Source organism: Lithobates pipiens, unplaced genomic scaffold (assembly GCF_037356315.1).
Source record: "Lithobates pipiens isolate NorthernLeopardFrog02 unplaced genomic scaffold, aLitPip1_a1.2 Scaffold_23, whole genome shotgun sequence".
NCBI classification, from domain to species: Eukaryota; Metazoa; Chordata; class Amphibia; order Anura; family Ranidae; genus Lithobates; species Lithobates pipiens.
The window spans coordinates 271,738,665-271,762,682 of NW_027507785.1; the positions used below are offsets into that span (position 1 = coordinate 271,738,665).

The 24,018-nt window shown below is 44.4% G+C and overlaps 1 protein-coding gene across 1 annotated transcript in view; it reads left to right on the plus strand.

Moving 5' to 3' along the window:
- The window catches only part of ASTN1 (astrotactin 1), an 846,340-nt gene that overhangs the window by 493,397 nt on the left and 328,925 nt on the right, over positions 1 to 24,018 (plus strand). Inside the window, exon 3 of the mRNA XM_077453189.1 lies at positions 10,112 to 10,508. Within this exon, the coding sequence (XP_077309315.1) occupies positions 10,112 to 10,508 (397 nt within the window). The remainder of the gene's footprint in view (positions 1 to 10,111; positions 10,509 to 24,018) is intronic.

Below are 24,018 nucleotides of genomic sequence, written 5' to 3' on the forward strand. Positions count from 1 at the left end.
CACCAGGTGAAAAATAAAGGGAAAAAAAGAACACTAAGGCTGCTGTCACACTGGGGCGGTATTCAGGCGTTACAGCGCTAAAAATAGCACCAGTGTAGCGCCTGAAAAAAAACGGCCCCTTTCACTCCAGTGAGCGATGCGCTGGCAGGACGGTGAAAAAAGTCCTGCTAGCCGCATCTTTGGAGCGGTGAAGGAGCGGTGTATTCACCGCTCCTAAACCGCTCCTACCCATTGAAATCAATGGGACACTGCGGCAATACCGCCGGCTGCAGCGGCGCTTTGCGGGCGGGTTTAACCCTTTTTCGGCCGCTAGCGGGGGTTAAAACCACCCCACTAGTGCCCGCAGACCGCCGCTAAAACGACGGTAAAGCGCCGCTAAAAATAGCGGCACTTTACCACCGACGCCGCTCCCGCCCCAGTGTGAAAGCAGCCTTATTCCTAGATACACAACCATGAAAAGGCTAGGGTCTCATGCACATAAATGATGAAAACCTCAAAAAAAGTTGAGCGCAAAATTATCCTGCACCTGGGGATTAGTCAGAGGCATGTACAGCCTGCCATGCAAGTGAATGGCCATATCCATGAAAATGTCATTGCACCGAAGCATTGGCATTCAGCTACACATGAGTGCGTGATGCATTTCCCAAATGCAAAACTTCAATGTTCAGGAAATATATTGTATCCACATGTGCAGGTACAGTGCATCCGGAAAGTATTCACTGAACTTCACTTTTTCCATATTTTGTTATTTTACAGCCTTATTCCAATATGGATGTAGTTCATTATTTTCCTCAAAATTCTATAAACAATAACCTATAATTACCATGTAAAATAATTGTTTGAAATCTTTGCAAATGTATTAAAAAAAATCACATGTACATAAGTATTCACGGCCTTTGCCATGTCAATCAAAATTGATCTCAGGTGCATCCTGTTTCCACTGATTATCCTTACAATTTTTCTACAACTTGATCAGAGTCCACCTGTGGTAAATTCAGTTGATTGGACATGATTTGGAAAGGCGCACACTTGTCTATAGAAGGTCACACAGTGTATAGTGCATGTTAGAGCACAAACCAAACCACGAAGTCCAAGGAATTGTCTGTAGACCTCTGAAACAGGATTGTGTCAAGGCAAAGATCTGGGGAAGGGTATAGAAACATTTCTGCAGCACAGTAGCCTCCATCATCTGTAAATGGAAGAAGTTTGGAACCACCAGAACTCTTCCTAGAGTGGGCCGACTGGCCAAACTGAGTGATCGGGGGAGAAGGGCTTTAGATAGGGAGGTGACCAAGAACTGATAGTCACAGCATTTCTCTGTGGAGAGAGGAGAACCCTCGAGAAGAACAACCAGCAGGGCCGTTTTTAAGGCAGGGCAAAAGGGGCAGCTGACCTGGGCCCTGTCGTTGTTGTCAGACCCAAAGCAGCTGCTTCATACTTGCCAACTATCCTGGTTTAAATTTCCTTGCCCCTTGAGGTTTTAGTCCTGTGCTGTGTCCCAATATCTCAGTGTGAAGTGCTGCTACTAATGCTGCCCAGCTCTGCCCTATTGTTGTGTGCAGATGACTCACCTGCAGAACCTGTGTTTACATGTAAATTACCGGCATTCATATGTAAATAGAGGCGGCCGGCAGCATTAATATGTATATCATGCCCCCCCTGAGGTCATATCCACAGTAATCTCTAGCAACCAATCAGCAAGCAGAAATCATGTGCTGTAACCTCTAGCAACTAACCAGTGAGCTGTAATGTGTTCTGTAACCTCTAGCAACCAGTCAGTAAGCGGTAATGATACACTGTAACCTCTGGCAACCAATCGCAATAGCTGCCTGATCTGATTCAGTAAACTAATTTTGAGTCTAGCTGCTATTTATTGTATGTCTGAGAGCAGGTGGAGAGTGAAATTGCATGGAAGGGGGGGGCCCCAAGAAAATTTTTGCCCAGGGTCCAATCAATATTAAAGATGGCCCTGACAACCAGCAATCCAATAGCACTCCACTAATCATGCTTGTATGGTAGAATGGGCAGACGGAAGCCACTCTTCAGTAAAAGGCACAAAACAGCCCATCTGGAGTTTGCCAAAAAGCACCTGAAGGACTCTCAGACCATGAGAAACAAAATTATCTGGTCTGATGAAACAAAGATTGAACTCTTTGGCCTGAATAGCAAGCATCATGTCTGGAGAAAACCATGCACCGCTCATCATTTGGCCAATACCATCCCTACAGTGAAGCATGTTGGTGGCAGCATCATGCTGTCAGGATGTTTTTCAGTGGCAGGAACTGAGAGATTAGTCAGGATTGAGGGAAAGATGAATACAGCAATTAACACCCTTGATGAAAACCTGCTTCAGAGTGCTCTGGACCTCAGACTGGGGTGAAGGTTCATCTTCCAACAGGACAATAACCTTAAGCACACAGCCAAGATAATAAAGGAGTGGTTACTCTGTGCAGGTCCTTGAGAGGCCCAGCCAGAGCCCAGGCTTGAACCCGATTGAACACCTCTGAAGAAATCTGAAAATGGTTGTGCACCGATGCTCCCCATCCAGCCTGATGGGGCTTGAGAGGTCCTGCAAAGAAGAATGGGAGAAACTGCCAAAAAATAGGTGTGCCAAACTTGTAGCATCATACTCAAAAAGACTCGAGGCTGTAATTGGTGTTAAAGGTGCTTCAGCAAAGTATTGAGCAAAGGTTGTGAATACTTATGTATACGTGCTTTTTTTTTCCCGTTTTTTATTTCTAATAAATTTGCAAAAATTTAAATTAAACGTCTTCCACATTATAGGTACAATTGTACAATTTTGAGGAAAATAATGAATTCAATAAATTTTTGAAGAAGGCTGTAACATAACACAATGTGGAAAAGGTGAAGCGATGTGAATACTTTCCGGATTCACCGTAAAAGCTGACACTTCTGTGCATCAGTGTTTACATGAGTACGGGTGCATAGATTACTTGTATGGCGGGCTGCACAGCATGCATGAGGCTTTACAGCGAGACCCCTCCCTGTCTATCCAGGCCACATTACTGTTTTGTACTTTTATTATATTCCAGTTATCTCAAAGAAAGCATCTTCTCGGACTTCTTCTATAATGACACTGCTGCCATAATGTGCCCGTAACATCTCATATTTACAGCAGTGTTAAATTATTTGTGCACAATTTGCTGCGGAATTCGAGTGAACTTAATGAGATTGGATATTTTGTTCTTCTGGATATATAAATGGGAGCTAATACCTTTTTTTTTTTTTGCGCACGCTGCTTGCCATTTTAGCTGAACTCTAGAAAAGATCTACTTTTTTTTTTCTCCAGAATTGATTTTTAGGTGTTCATGCCCAGACTTGCGTTCTCATTTTATAGGGAAGGTAAAAAATATTATGAACAATAAGAGAATATGAAATGCTGCAAGATAATGCAAGCATTGCCTTTCCTTTTAGCACAAAATGGCTTCTTTGTTAATTTAATGTAAACATCCTCCAGTAACCGAACAAAAAAATGGGTTTTGGTTCTTCCTGAGAACTAATTTAACATGAAATATACAAATAAAGTGATATGATAATATTTCTCATTCAAGCAGACTTTACTTGATCTTCCATTATTCAGTCTTGTTCTATCCGGATATCAAAAGACGTTCAATGTGCTTGTATTATGCAAAGCATGGCTTTAAAAAATCATTCTTGTGTTTGTTCCCATTGTCTGTCTATTTTGTTTACTGCAGTTTTTTTTTTTTTTTCTTAAAGTGAACCTATCATTGAAATCACACATATCAATCAATATATTGTCAAAAGTATTGGGTCACCTGACTTTACATGCACATGAACTTTAATGGCATCCCAGTCGTAGCCCTTGTACACACGGTCAGAGAATCTGTCAGAATGAGTCTTATCGGACCGTGTCGTCAGATAATCCGACTGTGTGTGATATGCATCGGACTGATTCCGTCCGAATCTCCGTCCGACCCAATTTTCCAACATGTTGGAAATATTTCCCAACCAACTGGGCCGGACGGACCTAATCCGATCATGCGTAGAGCATTTTCATCGGACCAAGTGCGATGATCAAATTCCTACATCAAAGCTATTGGCTACTAGCCTGAATGCAGTCCCATCGTAATGAAATTACGTCATCACGTTCTGAAAGATCTGATTTTTTGCCAACTTGGCCCAACCGTGTGTATGCAACAGTTTCGGACACAATCCGTTGGACTAAATCCGACGGGCAAAATCCGACGGATTTGGTTGGCAAAATCTCCGACCGTGTGTACGTGGGCTAAGTCCGTATTGTTCAATATTGAGTTGGCCCACCCTTTGCAGCTATAACAGCTTCAACTTTTCTGGGAAGGCTGTCCACAAGGTTTAGGAGAGTGTCTAAGAGAATGTGTGACCATTCTTCCAAAAGCGCATTTGTGAGGTCAGACACTGATGTGGACAAGAAGGCCTGACTCACAGTTTCCACTCTAATTCATTCCAAAGGTGTTCTATCAGGTCGAGGTCAGAACTCTATGCAGGCCAGTCAAGTTCTTCCACCCCAAACTTGTTCAACCGTATATTTATGGACCTTGCTTTGTGCTCTGGTCCAAATCATTTGGTGGAGGATTGTTTTTTCAGGGGTCGGGCTTGGCCCCTTAGTATTAGTAAGGGGAACCCTTAAGGTGTCAGCATACCAAGACTTTTCTGACAATTTCATGCTCCCAACTTTGTGGGAACAGTTTGGGGATGACCTATTCTTGTTCCAACATGATTAAACACCAGTACACAAATAAAGGTCCATAAAGACATGGATGAGCGAGTTTAGGGTGGAGGAACTTGACTGGCCTGCACAGAGGCCTGACCTCAACCTGATAGAACACCTTTGGAATGAATTAGAGTGGAGAATGCGAGTCAGGCGTTCTTTCCAACATCAGTTCCTGACTTCACAAATGCACTTCTGGAAAAATGGTCAAACATTCCTATAGACACACTTCTAAACTGTGTGGACAGCCTTCCATCCTACAGGCTAAGACTGTGATGCTATTAAAGTTCATGTCTGTGTAGAGGCAGGTGTCATAATACTTTTGACAATATGCTGTATATCAGTACTGCCAAAGTGTTTTTTTAGCAGATATAAAATACTTGTTAATGCCATGAATTAAAAATGCTGATCCACATTCCATCATCAGAGGGTATAGATAGGAGGTCAGGTGTCTCTGAAACATTTTTTTAATTCTAAGTGATGTGATGGCTGCATCAATTTTCTTTTTTAAGGCTTTCTCTCTTTTATTTTCATCTGGTGATCTGGCCAGTAAGTCTGATGTTTTTCAACAGCACAAGCTCTCTTGCAAATGTACCCTGTTTCCCCTAAGATAAGACCTAGTGTGATTGTCGGTGATAGCTGCAATAAAAGCCCTACCCCCCAAATAAGCCCTAGTTAAAGTCCTTGTAGGTCTTCTTTTCAGGGTAGGGCTTATTTTTGAGGAAACAGAGTAGGGCTTATTTGGGTGGTAGGGCTTATATTGCAGCCAACACCGACAATCACGCTAGGTCTTATTTTAGGGGAAACAGGGTAGCAGTTACAAGTGTTGATCCAAACCATTTACCACTGATAGGGGTGCTTAAAGTGATCAACCTTTATTTATTCATGTAAAACCTTTTCCCCAAAAGAAAAAAAAACTGTCACTGTAACTATTTTTGTAACTGCGTCCAAGTCACCCCTCCTTCTATGGCTCTATGCTTTATTTTGTTGGGAAATCTTTTTGAAAAACGCCCCCCTAGCATTTCTAGTGGTACCCATCTTGAGTAAGGACAGATGATTCATGTAGCACAGGGGTGCCCGACATTTTGAGGAGCGAGGGCCACTTTAGCGACATGGTAACTGGTCGTGGGCCACAATAAGCGGAGCGGGCAGTGGTACTCTATGGGCCCTTCGATGCAATCTGCCTAGTCAGATGAGGACGGATCTCCTTCTGTTTTTTCAAGTGGATCGGATTGGAGATAGACGGGTATAAATGGACACAATCTGCTTACATTTTCCGCTCTCTAGAGGTCAACGGAGGGTCCGATTGGGTCCATCTGAAAAACAGACAGGAGGACCCGACCGGACCGATTGTATGAAAGGGGCCCAAGACTGCTTTCACACTGATGCACTGTGGTCAGGGCAGGACTTAGGGCAGAGGGGGCCCCTGGGCTTGAGTCACTTTTGGGCCCTACCTTCTATACATTACCGTATTTATCGGCGTATAACACACACCCCAAGTTTAGGAGGGAATTTTAAGGGAAAAACTTACATTTAAATGTCCATCAATGCAGCCTTATCAGTGTCCATATGCAGCCTTGCCCGGTGTCATTGCATCCTTGTCAGTGTCATTTGCAACCCTGTCAGTGTAGCCTTGTTATTTGCAGCCTTGTCATTGAAGTCTTGAAGTTTAAAAATGTCCCGAGTGGAGCCAAGAGTAGCCGAGCCACTTGGCTCGACTCACAGTCACGCCCAGTTCCTGTGTTATGTCCATTATAGGGCGGGACTGGGTGTGACTGTGAGCGGAGCCAAGCGAGTACACTCGGTTATGTATCTCGGTGGGTCCCCCTATTGGGCGGGGCCCATGGACTTGAGCCCAGTTAAGCCCAATGGTAAGTCCAGCCCTGACTGCAGTTTACCTGCACCTCAACTGACCTAAATCTTCACTTCTTCCTCAGAATTCCTGCAGGTATCGCTGGCTGCTGCTGTCATCCAGGCGGGTATGGCTGGTGGCTGCTGCTGGCTATCCTCCAGGACTGGTACTGCTGGTTGGTACTGCTAGTGGGTACTGTTGGCTGGTACTGCTGGCTGGTACTGCTGGTGGGTACTGCTGGCTGGTACTGCTGATGGGTACTGCTGGTTGATACCGCTGGTGGGTACTGCTGGCTGGTAATGCTGGTGGGTACTGCTGGTTGATACCGCTGGTGGGTACTGCTGGCTGGTACTGCTGATGGGTACTGCTGGCTGGTACTGCTGGCTGGTAGACACGTGAAATTTGTTTCGGTCCGAATACAAACTCGGACAAATTTTTGGTTAACGAATAGTAATAAATTTTGTTTAAATCCATTAAAATTTGTTTTGTATATTAATTTTCTAACTCTGCTTTACTTACCTGAGCCCCTTCATTTACTTGGTGGAGACGCGCTCTCCCTCTCCACACGGAGTCCCGACTCTTGATTGGATAGATTGATAGCAGCACAGCCATTGGCTCCCGCTGCTGTCAATCAAATCCAATGACGCGGGCGATAGGGCCAAGTCCGGCATTCGTGTCTATGGACGCAATTGCTGGACTCGGGAAGGCCACTCTGTGCAAAACGAGCTGCACAGTGGAGGTAAGTATAACATGTTTGTTATTAAAAAAAACTTTACAATCACTTTAAAGTAAATTGCAGGGGATATAATTAGGAGTGCAGAACTTTTTATCTCATCATGAAAATGAAACACAATTGAGGTGGTTTCACAGTCCCCCCATCCACTGCTAAAATTTGAATTTTTTGCCAGTAAAGGAATAATTATGTGCATCTGGTTGTTCATTTCCACTGTATCCCTACTGCTTTTTCTTCATTTCTGAATGATCTTGAACAAAATCTTGTAGACATTTATTTTAAAGTGCTCTGATTCGTGAAGGTGGATTCTGCACAGCAAAGATCATCTGTTGTTTAAAAGCATTGTGAAAATCCTGTTATATCTGTTTACATTGTATTTTATAAACATTAGATTAATATTAACTGGGTCGTTGCATGGAGTTTTTGGGTAAATGTGGACCCTTACCGTGTAAAACAAATCGTTCAGTGTAAAATAGAAATGCAAGGCAAAACGTGTGTATATACACTATATTACCAAAAGTATTGGGACACCTGCCTTTACACGCACATGAACTTTAATGCCATCCCAGTCTTAGTCCATAGGGTTCAATATTGAGCTGGCCCACCCTGTGCAGCTTTAACAGCTTAAATGGGTTGCAAAGGTAAATATTTTATTACCTTAATGCATTCTATGCATTAAGGTGAAAAAACATCTGACAGTGCCCCCCCCCCCCCATTTTTACTTACCTCACCCCTCGAAAGTCCCGTGCTCGCCCCCGACATCCTCTTCGCAGCTCAGCCTGGCCGCTGATTGGCTAGAGTGAATGGATTGAAAGTAGCGTAGTCGTTGGCTCGCGCTGCTGTCAATCACATGCAATGATGCGGATACGGGGGCGGGGCCGTGTGATACAGCGAGCAGCTATAGCCGCCGGCTGTATCATGGGAGCGTGCCTGCAAGTGCTTCTCACAATGCGAGGGAGATCGCATGAACATGAGAAGTACCTGCAGGAGGAAGCTGAGACAGCCGCCGAGGGACCCCAGAAGAGCAGGTTCGGGGCCACTCTGTGCAAAATGAGCTACACAGTGGAGGTAAGTATGACACGTTTGGTATTTTAAAAAAATAAAAAAATAAATAACGTTACAACCACTTTAAACTCTTCTGGGAAGGCTGTCCACAAGGTTTAGGAGTGTGCCTATGGGAATGTTTGATCATTCTTCCAGAAGAGCATTTGTGAGGTCAGACACTGATGTTGATTTAGAAGGCCTGGCTTGCAGTCTCTTATCTAATTCATCCCAAAGGTGTTCTATCAGGTTGACGTCAGAACTCTGCACAGGCCAGACAAGTTCTGGCACCCCAAACTGGCTCATCCATGTCTTTATAGACCCCGCTTTGTGCACTGGTGCGCAGTCATGTTGGAACAGGAAGGGGCCATCCCCAAACTGTTCCCACAATGTTGGGAGCATGAAATTGTCCAAAATGTCTTGGTATGCTGATGCCTTAAGAGTTCCCTTCACTGGAACTAAAGGGGCCAAGCCCAACCCCTGAAAAACAACCCCACACCATAATCCCACCTCTACCAACTTATTCGTACCAGCGCACAAAGCAAGGTTCATAAAGACATGCATTAGCGAGCTTGGAGTGGAGGAACTTGACTGGCCCGCACAGAGTCCCGACCTCAACATGATAGAACAAATTTGGGATGAATTAGAGCGGAGACTGCGAGTCGGGCATTCTCATCCAACATCAGTGCCTAACCTCACAAATGCACTTCTGAAGGAATGGTCAAACATTCCCATAGACACACTCCTAAACCATGTGGACGGCCTTCCCAGAAGAGTTGAAGCTGTTATAGCTGCAAAGGGTGGTCCAACTACGTATTGAAGAAAGGGTTAGAGTATGGGACTTTATATGAATCATGCAGCCAAGGAGATAACACAACAGGGTGTATCTGGTGGGTAGTACATAATTGATAAGAACCACATATGTTACATAACAGCACTATGCATAACTAATAGATAAATTACATAAAGTTTATTTCATACAAATTGATAAGATGACAATGGCATAAGATGGTAACATATAAGTTCATATTGTAGGCAAAGATAAAAACAGAACTCATTGACGTGTGTCTCCATAATATAAAGATGATAGAATCTTAGTTAAATTGGTACACTCCAAAATTTTTCTTTATCTTTCTTTATTTACAACTCAATATTAAACCCTACGGACGAAGACTGGAATGACATTAAAGTTCATGTGTGTGTAAATGCAGGTGTCCCAATACTTTTGACAAAAGAAAGCCATTATAAATGTGTTTATTTTTTTTCATTTTTTTTATAAGTGAATACATAACCTCTGTTCTCAGCTACGTAGGTGGCTTAGAGATCTGGGAGTGGAGACTGCAGGAGGGGGTGGGGGTGTCAGCAGAGGCAGGGAAATGGCAATATACTGATCTTTCCAGTGAAGACAGAGCTGTGCAGGAGGTTTGCCAGAGCAAGTCTTGGCCATTGGAGGACAGGCAGGCTGTGCTCCCAGCACAGACAGAAATTTGACTACACTGACATGGATGTGCTTCCATGCCTAGCATACTCAGTTTGAAAAAGGAAAGCAGGGGGACTGGTAGGATCACCAGGTATTTCATGCAAAGGAAGAAATACAAAGAGAACAGGATACTTGTTAGCAAGTGCTGGGATATGAAATGTTGGTGTAACATAATTTTAAAAATAATGTTTATAAGCTGATTTGTAGTGTATGTGAAGAGGCTACTTAGTATATTTATTTACAATATTCCTTTTTTTTTTCTTTTTTTTTTTTTAGGGTGGAATGATTGCCCTCCTGCTTTGCATCCTGTGCCTGCTTCTCATCTTGTATACAAGGCGACGTTGGTGCAAGAGGAGACGCGCCCCACAGCCACAGAAAAGTGCCAGTGCAGAAGCAGCCAATGAGATCCATTACATTCCTTCGGTACTCATTGGAGGTGGCCATGGCAGAGAAAGCCTTCGCAATGCCCGTGGACAGTCCACCCACCCTGGCGGAACCCTTGGCATTCGTGAGACACCTATCCTAGATGGCTACGAGTATGATGTCGCCGAGCTACGTCATCACCTCCAGCGGGAGTGCATGAATGGTGGGGAAGATTTTAGCAGCCAGGTGTCCCGCACTCTGGAATCCCTTCATGGATGCAATGATAAGAACACCATGGACCTCACTCCTGGTGTGTGATCAATGGCAGGGCCCTAGGCATTGAGCAATGGTTTTGATGGTTTTGGCTTGTATGTTTATCTGATTGATGAGCTGCTGTATGATTGAGTCAAGCTGGGATGTTGTGGCACCTATTTCCATGTTACTGTGTGCAGATAAAACATAAAGCAGACAATTTTATATAGCTTAACGGTCATAAATATTAAGGATGCACTGATACCAGTTTTTTAAGACCGAGTACAAGTACAGATACTTTTTTCTCAAGTACTCACCAATACCAATTACCGATACCTATTTTTCCCTTGGATCAGTGGCAGTCCTTCCATAGAGGGCGCATGGGTGCCACCTCCCCTATCCATGCCTCCGCCCCCCTGATCTACATATCAGTGGCGCTGAACCATGGATTTCAATGCGAGGGGGTGTTTTTTGAAGCACCTGATTAGAGCCAGAGGCTATAATAGGCTTCAAAAAGGGTGGCCTCGGAGCAGAGCATAGCGCTTCAAGGCCACCCAGTTGTGTGACCATGGTGAATTCATTTTCACTATTTCCACACTAAAGTTTCTCCCCGCCAATCAGGAGGCAGATCTGTGAGACCTATTTCCCAATTGGCTAAAGCATCAGGCTATCCTATTGGATGCCTAGAGGTTGGTGGAAGAGGAGAGACACAGCGCAGGAAGCCGCTGGAGGAGCAGACCACGGAGCCGCCATGAGCAGTTCTGGACAGCCACACTCTGGAATATAGCCTTTATTGTACAAAATCCAAAAATACAAGCCACAGCAGAAAGTGGGACAAACAAGGTGACGCTTTTCACACTTAACAGTACTTAAAGTGGTTGTAAACCCTTACAACACACTTTGACCTACAGGTAAGCCTAGATTAAGGCTTACCTGTAGGTCCAAGAAATATCTCCTACACCGTGTATTTGCCGAAAGACAGGCAGCGCCGTAGACAGTGGCGCACAGGCGAACTGAGCGCAGCACCGTCAACGGCGAATATGCCACGCGTGGCGGCTCCCGTGCGCATGCGCGGGAGTGACGTCATCGCAGCTTCGCCGAATGACAGCGGCAGAGCAGCAAGACCCACCGAGAAGGTGGATGCGCCGGACTACAGGGGACAGCGGTGGCATACATCGCTGGCTCCTGTGTCAGGTAAGTGACACATAACGGACTACTATGTGATGCATAGTAGTCCATTATGCTTTACCTTTGCAGGGAATTAAAGAGGAAGTAAACCCATCAGGGTTTACTTCCTCTTTAATCATAGCTACTTGTGCCATCAAAGGTGCCGCGCTCAGTGCGCTGTCTACGGCGCTGCCTGTCTTTCGGCAAATACACGGTTTAGGAGATATTTCTTGGACCTACAGGTAAGCCTTAATCTAGGCTTACCTGTAGGTCAAAGTGTGTTGTAAGGGTTTACAACCACTTTAAGTACTGTTAAGTGTGAAATGCGTCACTGCATTTGTCCCACTTTCTGCTGTGGCTTGTAATTTTGGGTTTTTTACAATAAAGGCTATATTCCAGAGTGTGGCTGTCCAGAACTTTTCCTCATTTGCTATATGCCTAACCTGCACCTGGTATTCTAGTCCTGAGGAGAGTCTTTTATCCACTTATCCACCTGGATCGGTGATCCCTTTCCCCCCCTTCTGTTCCTGGATCACGCACGAAGCCTCCATGACCACTGCCCGCACTCCAGGAGAGGAGGAGAGGACACCACAGCGGGTAAGTGCCGAAGTGCCGGACTGCCCGGGGGGTGGGGGGGTGGGGGTTTCAGTGCTGTGCTATGCTGGGTTATTCTTTGTTAACCGCCCCCCAAAAGAAGAACCCACCAGCCGCCACTGCCTTGGATGCATTTTTTTTTTTACACATATGCGCAGCTCACCTGCCTCTGCCCTGGTAGAGTATTTGCCAGAGCTTCATTGGTCCAGATGCCCCCCTTACACTGTTACACCTGGTTCATATACAGTATGTGCAATATGGTTTTGTGCAATTTTAGCCCCCTCTGGTGCAACTTTGTTCAATGATTTAAGTGTGATTCAGGTGCAAATTGTCAAAATGTATGACAATATAATTCACACATGAATTGGGCTAAAATTCTTCCCGGACTCTATTTAAAAACGTGCTGCAGCCGACTCGCACATATCTGAACTGGCTCCATTGAAAAGGCTGCAGGTTCACATGTCATGCGAATTGGACGTAGTTCAAAATACATCCAATTAGCACATTTGTGAACCGAGTCTTACTATTTTCAGTTTTATTTGAGTTGATATCGCTTTTGCACTTGATTATATAGTATGCTGAGTTTTCACGGGTGCTTCTTTCACCCTCTGTGGAAGACTAATAGAAAGTTGCTAATTAAGGATGGTGTAAACAACCTGCTGAGCTCCATCTGCTTTGGACTGAAATTGTCAGTTTTGCGGAGCGCAATGCAAAGTATTACAATGGTACGCAATTATATTGAGCTGCAACACAGCCAATCAGAAATTTACACAGTACCATTAAGCCTATAATGATGTAGGACACAAGGGTGAGGATTCATGTTAACTACTTCCAGTCCTAGACTTTTCTGGCACTTTTTGGTTACATATAACAATATATTTTTGTTGCTAGAAAATTACTTATATCCCTTATAAACATTCAATTTTTTTTTATTTTACATACATTACATATTTTTTAAAGCAGAGGCCCTAGAGAATAAATTGGTGGCTTTTGAAATGTTTTATGTCTCAAAGTATTTGTGCAGAAGTTTTTCATACTTTTGTGAAATATAAAAGATGAAGTTATGCCAAGTAAATTGATACCAAACGTACGCTTTAACCACTTGCCGCCTGCCATATAGCAAAATGACGGTGGCAAAGTGGTTTTAATATCCTGACCAGAAGTCATATGACGTTGTCAGGATATTAAGCCGCTGCGGGCGCAGTCTGACACCCCGCAACTACGATCTCGGTAAAGAGTCTCCAACTGAGACTCTTTACCACGTGATCAGCCGTGTCCAATCACGGCTAATCACAGTGTAAATAGGAAGAGCCGTTGATCGGCTTTTCCTCACTTGTGTCTGTCAGACGTGAGTAGAGGAGAGTCGATCGGCTGCTCCTCTGACAGGAAAGGTCTGTGCTGATCGATTATCAGCGTAGCCCCCCTGAGGATGCCCACACTGGACCACCAGGGGACACCACGAGACCACCAGGGATGCCCAGCACCAGGTATGCCACCCTAGACCACCAGGGATGCCAGTCAGTGCCCACAATGGGTGCCAATCAGTGCCCACAATGGATGCCAATCAGTGCCCACAATGGGCATCACTGATTGGCATGCATTATTGTTTAGCACTGATTGACATCCATCAGTACAATATAATACTATACTATGCCGTCTATAAGTGCCCATCCATGCCACCTATCAGTGCCCATCTGTGCCACCTATCAGTGCTCACCCATGCCATATGTGCCGCCTATCCATGCCCATCTGTGCCACCTATCCATGCCCAACCATGCTGTCTATCCATGCCAATCTGTGCCAGCTATCAGTGCCAATTTGTGCCACCTATTAGTGCCCATCCATGTTGCCCATCAGTGCCACCTATCAGTGCCCATCAGTGTCACATATCAGTGCCCATCAATGCCACCTCATCAGTGCCACTTCATTGGTGCCACCTCATCTGTGCCCATTAGTGCCGCCTTATCAGTGCCCGTCAGTGCAGCCCCATCAGTGCCCATCAGTGAACGAGAAAACTTACTTATTTACAAAGTTTTGAAACTGAAAGAAAAAAAACATTTTTTTTATTTGTTTAGTAAAAAATAAAAACCGCAGAGGTGATCAAATACCACCAAAATAAAGCTCTATTTGTGGGAAAAAAATGATAAAAATTTCATTAGGGTACAGTGTAGCATGACCACGCAATTGTCATTGCGACAGCGCTGAAAGCTCAAAATTGGTCTGGGCAGGAAGGTGTTTAAGTCATGCAATAGCGACAAATGACATACGTAATACTATCCATAGGCAATTTGTTTTAAAAGCCTTTACAGGTTACTGCTTTAGATTTACAAAGAAGGTCTGGTGCTAGAGTTACTACTCATCATCTGAAGTTCGCAGTGATATCTCACATTGTGTGAGACAATAGCTGTTTGTGTGCATTTACTTTATTTTTTTATTATTATTATTTATTTATTTTCTACACTGTTGCTTTTTTTATTTGTTTGATCGCTTTTATTGCTGTCACAAGGAAAGTAAACATCCTTGTGACAGCAATAAACATGTGAAAGGTCCTCTGTATGGGGAGATATGGGGTCTATAAGACCCCAAATCCCTGGTCTGCACTTAAAAGCATTCAAAAACATCAAGATCAGTGTTTCTGAAAGTTTTTGATATTCAAAAAATGGCGCAGATGGTTTCTGAGCAAACCTGTAGTGATGTCATCTCATCGCTTCCGGATTACTATTATGAAAAGCCGATCAAAGCTGATCACGGCTTTGGTTGGCTATCTGGCCAGCCAGCGAAATCGACAGCTGGTCGCTCAGGTCTCCAGGTGGGACAGGAGAGCTGCGGAAGGTGGTGGGAGGGGGGGAGTCCCCTCCAGCAGCTTGTAATAACAACTGAGCAGCTGGGGAGCTCCCATTGCTATTACAATACATGACCGCCGGCTCTAAAAAATGGTACCAGGGTGATGCTTGCCGCTCCAGGCATCATTCCGTTACAACCCTCAAAGTCCATCGATGTATGGGTACGTCCCTGGATGGAAAGTGGTTAAATGGCACACAGCTCATTTGTTGCAATGTCCCTTTTCTACAAAACGACATTGATTCAGTAGAACTATGGTCAGATGGTTACATTTTTAGGCTTCCCAAACCAATAAGGCTGAGTTCTTGGCTCCTTTGGATAGGCACCTCCTTAATAGGGTGACAATTCTCTAGCTTCTGCAATGAAATTACTGCAGTATTGCCCCCCTTACTGCTGCTATAGCTGCTTAGGTGTTTGCTCCCTTGATAGCCCTATCAGTGAACTATCATGCCCAACTGCACCCACAGCTCATAAGATTGTCAGCACAGTACTCTATCAGCAGGAACTTAGGGCTGCATTCACACCTGAGCGTAGTGATTTACTGACACTTTTACAGCCCGTTCACACCTGAACGTTTTGTAGCCCTACGCCTGAAGCTACAAAACGCTGGAGGGGAAAAAATCCATTATTCTCAATGGAGATGGTTCACATCTCCACTCCATGTCGCCTGAAGCCCTACGCCTGAAGCTCAAACAAGTTCCGGACCCTTTTTTGTCGCGCGAATTGGGCTGATTTGGGCGTTTTCATTCCCATAGAAACTAATGGAAACGCTCGATTCGAGCGTTTAGCGCGACAACGAGCGTTTCTACGGGCGTTTTGACGCTGTATCTGCTCAAGAAAAAATAAGCAGATGAAAAATATTTTTCCTATTGGCTGAAAAAAAACGCCAAAGTTAAAAAACGCTCGTTGTCGCGCGTTGTAGTGTGACAAAACGCTCGTTGTCGCGCGTTGTAGTGTGACAAAACGCTCGTTGTCGCGCGACAAAACGCCGGTAAAAACGTTCAAACACGCTACGCTCAGGTGTGAATGCAGCCTTAATTGAGAGTTTTTGAGTGTTTTTAGGAGCGTATTACAAGCGTTTTACAGCTTCAGGTGTTTAGACAATAGAAAGCTCTAGGGCAGTGATGGCGAACCTTGGCACCCCAGATGTTTTGGAACTACATTTCCCATTATGCTCAATGACACGGCAGAGTGCATGAGCATCATGGGAAATCTAGTTCTAAAACATCTGGGGTGCCAAGGTTCGCCATCACTGCTCTAGGGGGAGGAGAGGGAGAGCAAATTATGGGTGGAGAGCTGCTGTTTGAGCAGAAAACATGCAAGAAAACGCTCATAAAAAATTCTTAGGTTGCGCGTTTTCAGGCATTTCTATTGAAGTCTATGGGGTCAAAAACCCTGCCAAAATAGAAGCCCATGTACTTTTTTTGATTGACACATGTTTTGCTTCAGGCAACAGAACACTCATATGTGAACAGGGACCATTGAAAGAATGGGATTTGGCTTGTTGAGCATTTTAGAACTACAAGCTTCAAGCAGGAAAACGCCTGCTCTGTTCTTCCCTCCCTATCCAGTATTGTCTAGCAGGGTACAGGGAGAATTCAGCTTCCTAGTCGTATTTACCAGTAAAAAGAGGTAAATTACATTTTTTAAGATATTCAACATGCCAACTAGCATTGAAAATGCCCATTAATCACTCTGTTAGATAGACTTTAAGAACAACCGCTCACCGCACATGCCTATTTGATGTGGTGAAGCGATCCTCATTCATATCTATAATAAGCTGATGCAGCTCAGAAAAGAAGAGCCCTGCAGAGCTTGTTCTCCTATGCTCTGCCAAAATTTAATTGGCAGTTGTTGAAGATCTTCAACTTTGGTGTGCTCTCTAATTATTTACTGAAATTACTGCTGCTTGTATTGATGGTCATTGGGAAGAATCCCCGCCCCCCCATCCATTCTTGTAAATAGCTAAAGAGATCAATGCTATCAGTGCTTACTTATCTGAGAGGTCGAAATTGCTCATTGCTCAAGGAACCCCTAGCAATCTCTGGAGGAACCCTAAAGCCCCATACACACTATCAGATTTTCTGCAGATTTTTGTCTTCAGATTTACCAAAACCATGTAGTGCAAGGGCCTGCCTGATTGCATACAAATTGAAACTCCTAAGGTTTGACCTCATATTATATAGTTTTGGTAAATCTGAAGGAAAAAATCAGCAGAAAAGCATATGGGGCTTAAGGCTCCATAGAATCCTGGCAGAGAAAGGCTGCTCTAGCCATAGACACATAGCTCCCAACTGTCCCTGATTTGCAGCAATGTCCCTCTGTCCCCCTTATTGTCCCTCATTTTGGTCTGATCTATATAGTTGTATTTAAAATGCACTTTTTATTTTTCAAAAAGAGTTTCCCAGTGCTAAACCTTTCATCCAATTTCCAAATTGCTGCATTTGTACATTTTCAAAACCAATATGAAGCAATAGTAGTGGTAAAAAAAAAGTCCTTGTGGATTTAATTAACCTTTTTTTGGGTTAATTCTACTTTAAGGGGGTGTGACAGGGGGCGTGTCCTATGCCGACATACGTTTGATAGTAGGTGTCCCATATTCCCATCTCAAAATGTTGGGAGGTATGATAGACATAAGAATAAAAGACCTTGACAAAAATAATAGTTTTGCCCAAATATGTACTGTATGTTTTGTACCAAGGTTGTATTTCAGTGGAAATTTTTTTTTTTTGGGGGGGCCCCCCCCCAAAAAACTATTCTGAATTATTAATTTTTCAGCTGATGGTCATTCACGGGGTGTCTACAGATGTCTCAGTGGGGGTTATTTACGAAAGGCAAATCGACTTTGCACTGCAAGTGCAGTTGCTCTAAATCTAAGGGGTAGAGCAGCAATTAGGGGAAGCTCTGCAGATTTTATCATCCAATCATGTGCAAGCTAAAATGCTGTTTTTTATTTTCCTTGCATATCCTCCTTGGATCTACAGTGACTTTACTTCCAAGTGCACTTTCAGTGGATATGCCTTTAGTAAATAACCCCTCAAAGTGTCTATAGACATTCTACCAATAGTACTTTGAGCGGTCTGTATCCTTGCCAACTATGGCAAGTTCTTGGTGGAGCTTACTCGACCTACACATTGGGGTTCCTTTCTCACGTGTGTGCGCTCATCAATGCCTGTTCATATGAAAGTCAACATTATGACGGAACCCTGGCTTAGAGATGAGCTGTACACTGTGTGTAGTAGGTAAATGTACAGAGTCCTTCTTTAAAACATGTTGTCTCATGTTACTACACACCTTAGCTTGATGAATGTTGCATTTAGAAGGCAGACTGCTGAGCCCGTGCCTTCTCCAGCAGTCCAGTATACCTCTGTCACCTCACTCCCAGTGACAGAATGGAGTCCCACCCGTGGACCTTATGCATCCATTATGCACTCCTTCTGCTCTCCCGTACCGTGGGGCTAGGTATATGGAGTCTCTGTACTGCAGGTTTGGTCCCAGTTACTTTGGGGAAACTGACTGCTAGGGAGGAAGCCAATTCACCGACCTTCTTGCAACTGAAGAACCTGTCACCTTTGCCAAGTACCTCACTTCATGACCAGCTGCTATACACTGCTCACTAGTTGCTGATTACCTGTGGCAACTGTGTTCCAATCTCATCTCTCCTGCCAAGCTGACCCTTGTAGTGGCCTTGCTTTCATACCCTATGTGTGCTTTACAGGCCTGTTCTTCTGAAATGTCCTATTCGGCCATGCACTTCTTGAATAACTTCAGACCAGGCTCAGAACGTTTTAACATTTCCTGAGAACTTCTTGTGGCAAAATCCATAACAGTACAACATATTTTCAACCCTAGCTACCTAAATTGAGGCTGCCCAGACATACCTTAATAAGGCGAATGTCCATGAGTGACGTTCTCCAGACATTTGGCAGATTCTTAAAGCGGAGGTCCACCCTAAAATGGACCTTCCGCTCATCGGATTCCTCCCCCCCTCCGGCGCCACAATTGGCACCTTTCAGGGGGGAGGGGGGTGCAGTTACCTGGATAATCCAGGTAACTGCACCCACTTCTGGGCTAGCTCTCTGCGGAAAGGGGGGTAACTTACCCCCCTTTCCGCAAGTGCCCGCCCCCTTCCGCAAGTGCCCCGCTGCCTGCTGGGAAACACATAGATCCCAGAGGCAGCGGGGACCGTCCTCATTGCGCAGCGCGGCTCGCGCATGCGCAGTAGGGAACCGGGAAATGAAGCCGAAAGGCTCCATTTCCTGATTCCCATACCCAAGATGGCGGCGGCAGCACTCGAGTGTCGATCTAGAGATCGGCTTCGGGTGCCGACATCGCGGGTGCGCTGGACAGGTAAGTGTCACTATTTTAAAAGTCAGCAGCTGCAGTATTTGTAGCTGCTGACTTTAAAAAAAAAAAAAAAACGCGGAGTCCCGGTGGACTCCCGCTTTAAGGTGTCTACATGGCAAAGCAACTCCTTCTCAATATCCCATTTACCGACACATGGCCTTTTACAGGGTAGAAAGGCAGGGCACAAAAAGTTTGCGAAAGGAGTCCGAATCCGGTTAACCCCTTCCCAGCCTGGGCAGGCTAACTGACTTACTAATACAAAAAAAAAAATTGCAGGCAACCTGCAACCTACAATTACCAAATCGTTTTACAGAACCATTTTTTAAAAGCCATCCGCCCTCCATTCCTTCCCACATCCTTCTTCCTGCAGCTGGTTGTAATTTTTTTCATACAAAATCACATTGTCTTGCCCTGGTCATTATTCAGCCTAAAAGAGGACCAATATCAGTCGGTGGAGAAGCAGAGTTCTGAGTTGGACAGCACTGGAGACAAGATGCGTATTGCAAGAAGATCTGCATTTTTAACCACCTCGCGCCCGCCCTACAGCCGAATGACGGCCGTAGAGCAGGCGCGTTCGTCCGGGTGGCCGTCCCTGGACGTCCTGATGTTTACTTCCGCAATGCGCGCCACCGGGGGGGGGGGACGCGGAAGTTCTGTGTTCGCCGTGTCCCCCGGGGACAGGCAAACACAGATCGCTGTAAACGGCCAACAGCGTGATCGGCGTGTCCAATGGGAGATGATCTCATATGTAAACATATGAGATCATCTCTCAGCGCCGCTCTCCCTCCTCACACAGACAGTGTGAGAGGGGAGAGATGAACGGCTGCAGCGGCAGCCGTTCTGCCTCGAGTTAAAAAAAAAAAAGTGCCATCCTCCTCCAGCAGTGCCATCCTCCCCCAGCAGTGCCATCCTCCCCCAGCAGTGCCATCCGCCCCAGTGCCATCCGCCCCAGTGCCATCCACCCCAGTGCCATCCACCCCAGTGCTACCTGCCCCCAGTGCCATCCACCCCAGTGCTACCTGCCCCCAGTGCCATCCACCCCAGTGCTACCTGCCCCCAGTGCTGCCTGTTGTCAGTGCCATTTGTCCCCAGTGCCATCTGTCATCAGTGCCACGTATAAGTGCCATCTGTCATCAGAGCCACGTGTCATCAGTGCCACATATTGCCATCTGTCATTAGTGCCACGTATTAGTGCCATCTGTCATCAGTGCCACGTATCAGTGCCATTTGTCATCAGTGCCACCTGTCAGTGTCACGTGCCATCTGTTGTCAGTGTCACGTGTCATCAATGCCACTTATCAGTGCCATCTGTCATCAGTGTCACGCGTCATCGGTGCCATGTATTAGTGCCATCTGTCATCGGTGGCACGTATTAGTGCCACGTATTAGTGCCACGTGTCATCAGTGCCACGTATAAGTGCCACGTGTCATCAGTGCCACATATTAGTGCCATCTGTCATCAGTGCCACATATTAGTGCCATCTGTCATCAGTGCCACGTGTCATCATTGCCACGTATCAGTGCCATCTGTCATCAGTGTCACGTATCATTGTCCTGGTGCTTCAAAAGTGTAATAAATAGTCAACAAGTTAGACATAATAAATATTTTAATAAATTTATGTTCCTAGAACACATGATGGCGCTACCTGCATGTTGGGCCTCTCTATGTGGCCAGGCTGTGAAAAAGTCCCACACATGTGGTATTGTAATACTCAGGAGGAGTAGCAGAATTTTTTGGGGGGTGTCATTTGTGGTATACGCATGCCATGTGAGAGAAATAACCTATTACAATGACAATTTTGTGGAGAAAAAAAAATGAAAAATCTTAATTTTGCAAAGAATTGTGGGAAAAAAATGACAACATCAAAAAGCTCACTACGCCTCTTACTAAATACCTTGGAATGTCTACTTTCCAAAAAGGGGTAATTTGGGGGGTATTTGTACTTTCCTGACTTGTTCGGGTCACAAGAAGCGAGATAGGCCACCAGTACATCAGATGTGATCAATTTTGTGCGATTCGCACCACACCTTGTAGACTCTCTAACTTTCACAAAGACCAAATAATATCCACTAATTTGGGTTATTTTTACCAAAGATATGTAGCAGTATAAATTGTGGCCAAAATTTATGAAGAAAAATTTATAATTTGCATAATTCTGTCACAGAAACAAAGAAATATGCGTTTTTTTTCTAAATTTTCTGTCTTTTTTCATTTATAGCGCAAAAATAAAAACCCCAGAGGTGATCGAATACCACCAAAAGAAAGCTCTATTTGTGGGAAAAAAAGGACAAAAAATTCATTTGGGTACAGTGTTGCATGACTGAGTAATTGTCATTCAAATTGTGAGAGCACCGAAAGCTGAAAATTGGTCTGGGCAGGAAGGGTGTTTAAGTGCCCAGTAAGCAAGTGGTTAAGGCTGGTCAAATCATTAAAAAATGTAAACTGGGGTTCTACTTTAACCACTTAAGGACTGCCTCCTGCACATATACATCGGCAGAATGGCACAGCTGGGCACAAACACGTACCTGTACGTTGCTCTTTAAGTGCCCAGCTGAGGGTTGGGAGCGCACTGGCGGTGGCGGCGCGCTCCCGACCCAGTCCAGAGCTCCGTCACCATGGCCGCAGGACCCGATCGGCGCTGGTGTCCAGTGATCAGGTCACAGAGCTGAAGAACGAGGAGTGGTCTGTGTAAACAAACCTCTCCCCGTGCTTCCTACTGAGCCTGTCACTGATCGTCTGTTCCCTGTTATAGGGAAAGACGGTCGGTGATGTCAGACGCCAAGCCACACCCCCCTACAGTTAAAAAAAACACACACATACTTAACCCCTCCCCACCCCCTAGTGGTTAACTCCTTCACTGCCAGTGTCGCTTACACAGGAATCAGTGCATTTAAAGTGGAGGGCCACCCTGAAAAAAATGCATTAAAAATTAGAAAAAAATCTGAAAAAAAAATGAAAAAATGTATTTTTTTTAACTTACCAGAAATGCCTGTTGCTAGGCACATCGTCCTAATCTGCCTCTTACTCCTCCGCGGAGATCTATCTTCTCTCCTCCGTGCAGCGTCTTCTGGGTAATGGGTCGCGCTGTGTTCTGGGAACTGTGTGTCCCAGAACACAGCGTGCCCCATTTACAAAGCGCTGCGCGACTCGCGCATGCGCATTAGGAAATGGGCAGTGAAGCCGCAAGGCTCCACTGCCTGTTTCCCTTAGCCAAAATGGCGGCGCTGGGACCCGAGAGCCGAGGGATGGGTCAGCCTCGGGCAGCCGACATCATGGGCGCCCTGGACAGGTAAGTGTGCTTATTAAAAGTCAGCAGCTACAGTGTTTGCAGCTGCTGACTTTTAATTTTTTTTTTTTAAAACCGGCCCTCCTCTTTAAATAGCACTGATTGCTGTATAAATGACAATGGTCCCAAAAATGTGTCAAAAATGTCCGATGTATCTGCCATAATGTCGCAGTCACAAAAAAAATTACTGATCGCCGCCGTTACTAGTAAAAAAAAAAAAGATATTAATAAAAATGCTATAAAACTATCCCCTATTTTGTAGATGCTATAACTTTTGCGCAAAACAATCAATAATCGCTAATTGCAATTTTTTTTTACCAAAAATATGTAGAAGAATATGTATCGGCCTAAACTGAGGAAAAAAATAATTTTATATATTTTTTGGGGATATTTATTATAGCAAAAAGTAAAAAAATATTGCATTTTTTTCAAAATTGCTGCTCTATTTTTGTTTATAGCAAAAAAAAACGCAGAGGTGATCAAATACCACCAAAAAGAAAGCTCTATTTGTGGGGAAAAAAGGACGCCAATTTTGTTTGGGAGCCACGTCGCACAACCGCGCAATTGTCAGTTAAAGTGTCGCAGTGCCGAATCGCAAAAAGGGACATGGTCCTTTGGCTGCAAATTGGTCCGGGGTTTAAGTGGTTAAGAAACACCAGTTTAGCTCAGTGCAGTTCAATATGACATTGTTAAAAGCACAATGGGCTATTTATAGCATTAAAAGTCACCCAGTTTATTAAATAAAATCCTATTCATGTTTTTCTTTTAAAAAAGTGACAATTTACATGACACCACTTCCATCAGAAATCCAATCATACATCTGTTTCAGGCCTTTTTATTATTATTTTTTTTTTTACACAGAATAATAAACAATATGTTTTTGCTATACAAAATGATTCAGTTTAGTTTTATAAAGATGATAAATATTAATATTATGTCATTTTAAAAACTGCCAAGGGAAAAGTTTATTGATGACAAAAACTCAGCATGGTGAAATGCAGTAATTCCCACTTTTTGCCGGGATGCTGAATTGTAGATAATATATTAGTCATTGTTTGTTGTTTCAAGCTGTATGCGTACACAGATAATCATTTCATGAAGTGGTGAAGAGGAATATTGGGGCATTGTCTAGCAGCTAATCATGTACTTTCATCTTCTGCCCTGCATCAGACTCAAAATCACTCCTATGATGACATCTGCAAAATGACACACCGAATATCATTTTAGGCAACACAAACCATTTAGAGTTTTTCAAACTAGCAAAAAAAAAAAAAAAAAATCCCTTATCTACCAGGGATCTCTCCTACAGCACCACCTTCTGGTGGAATCTGG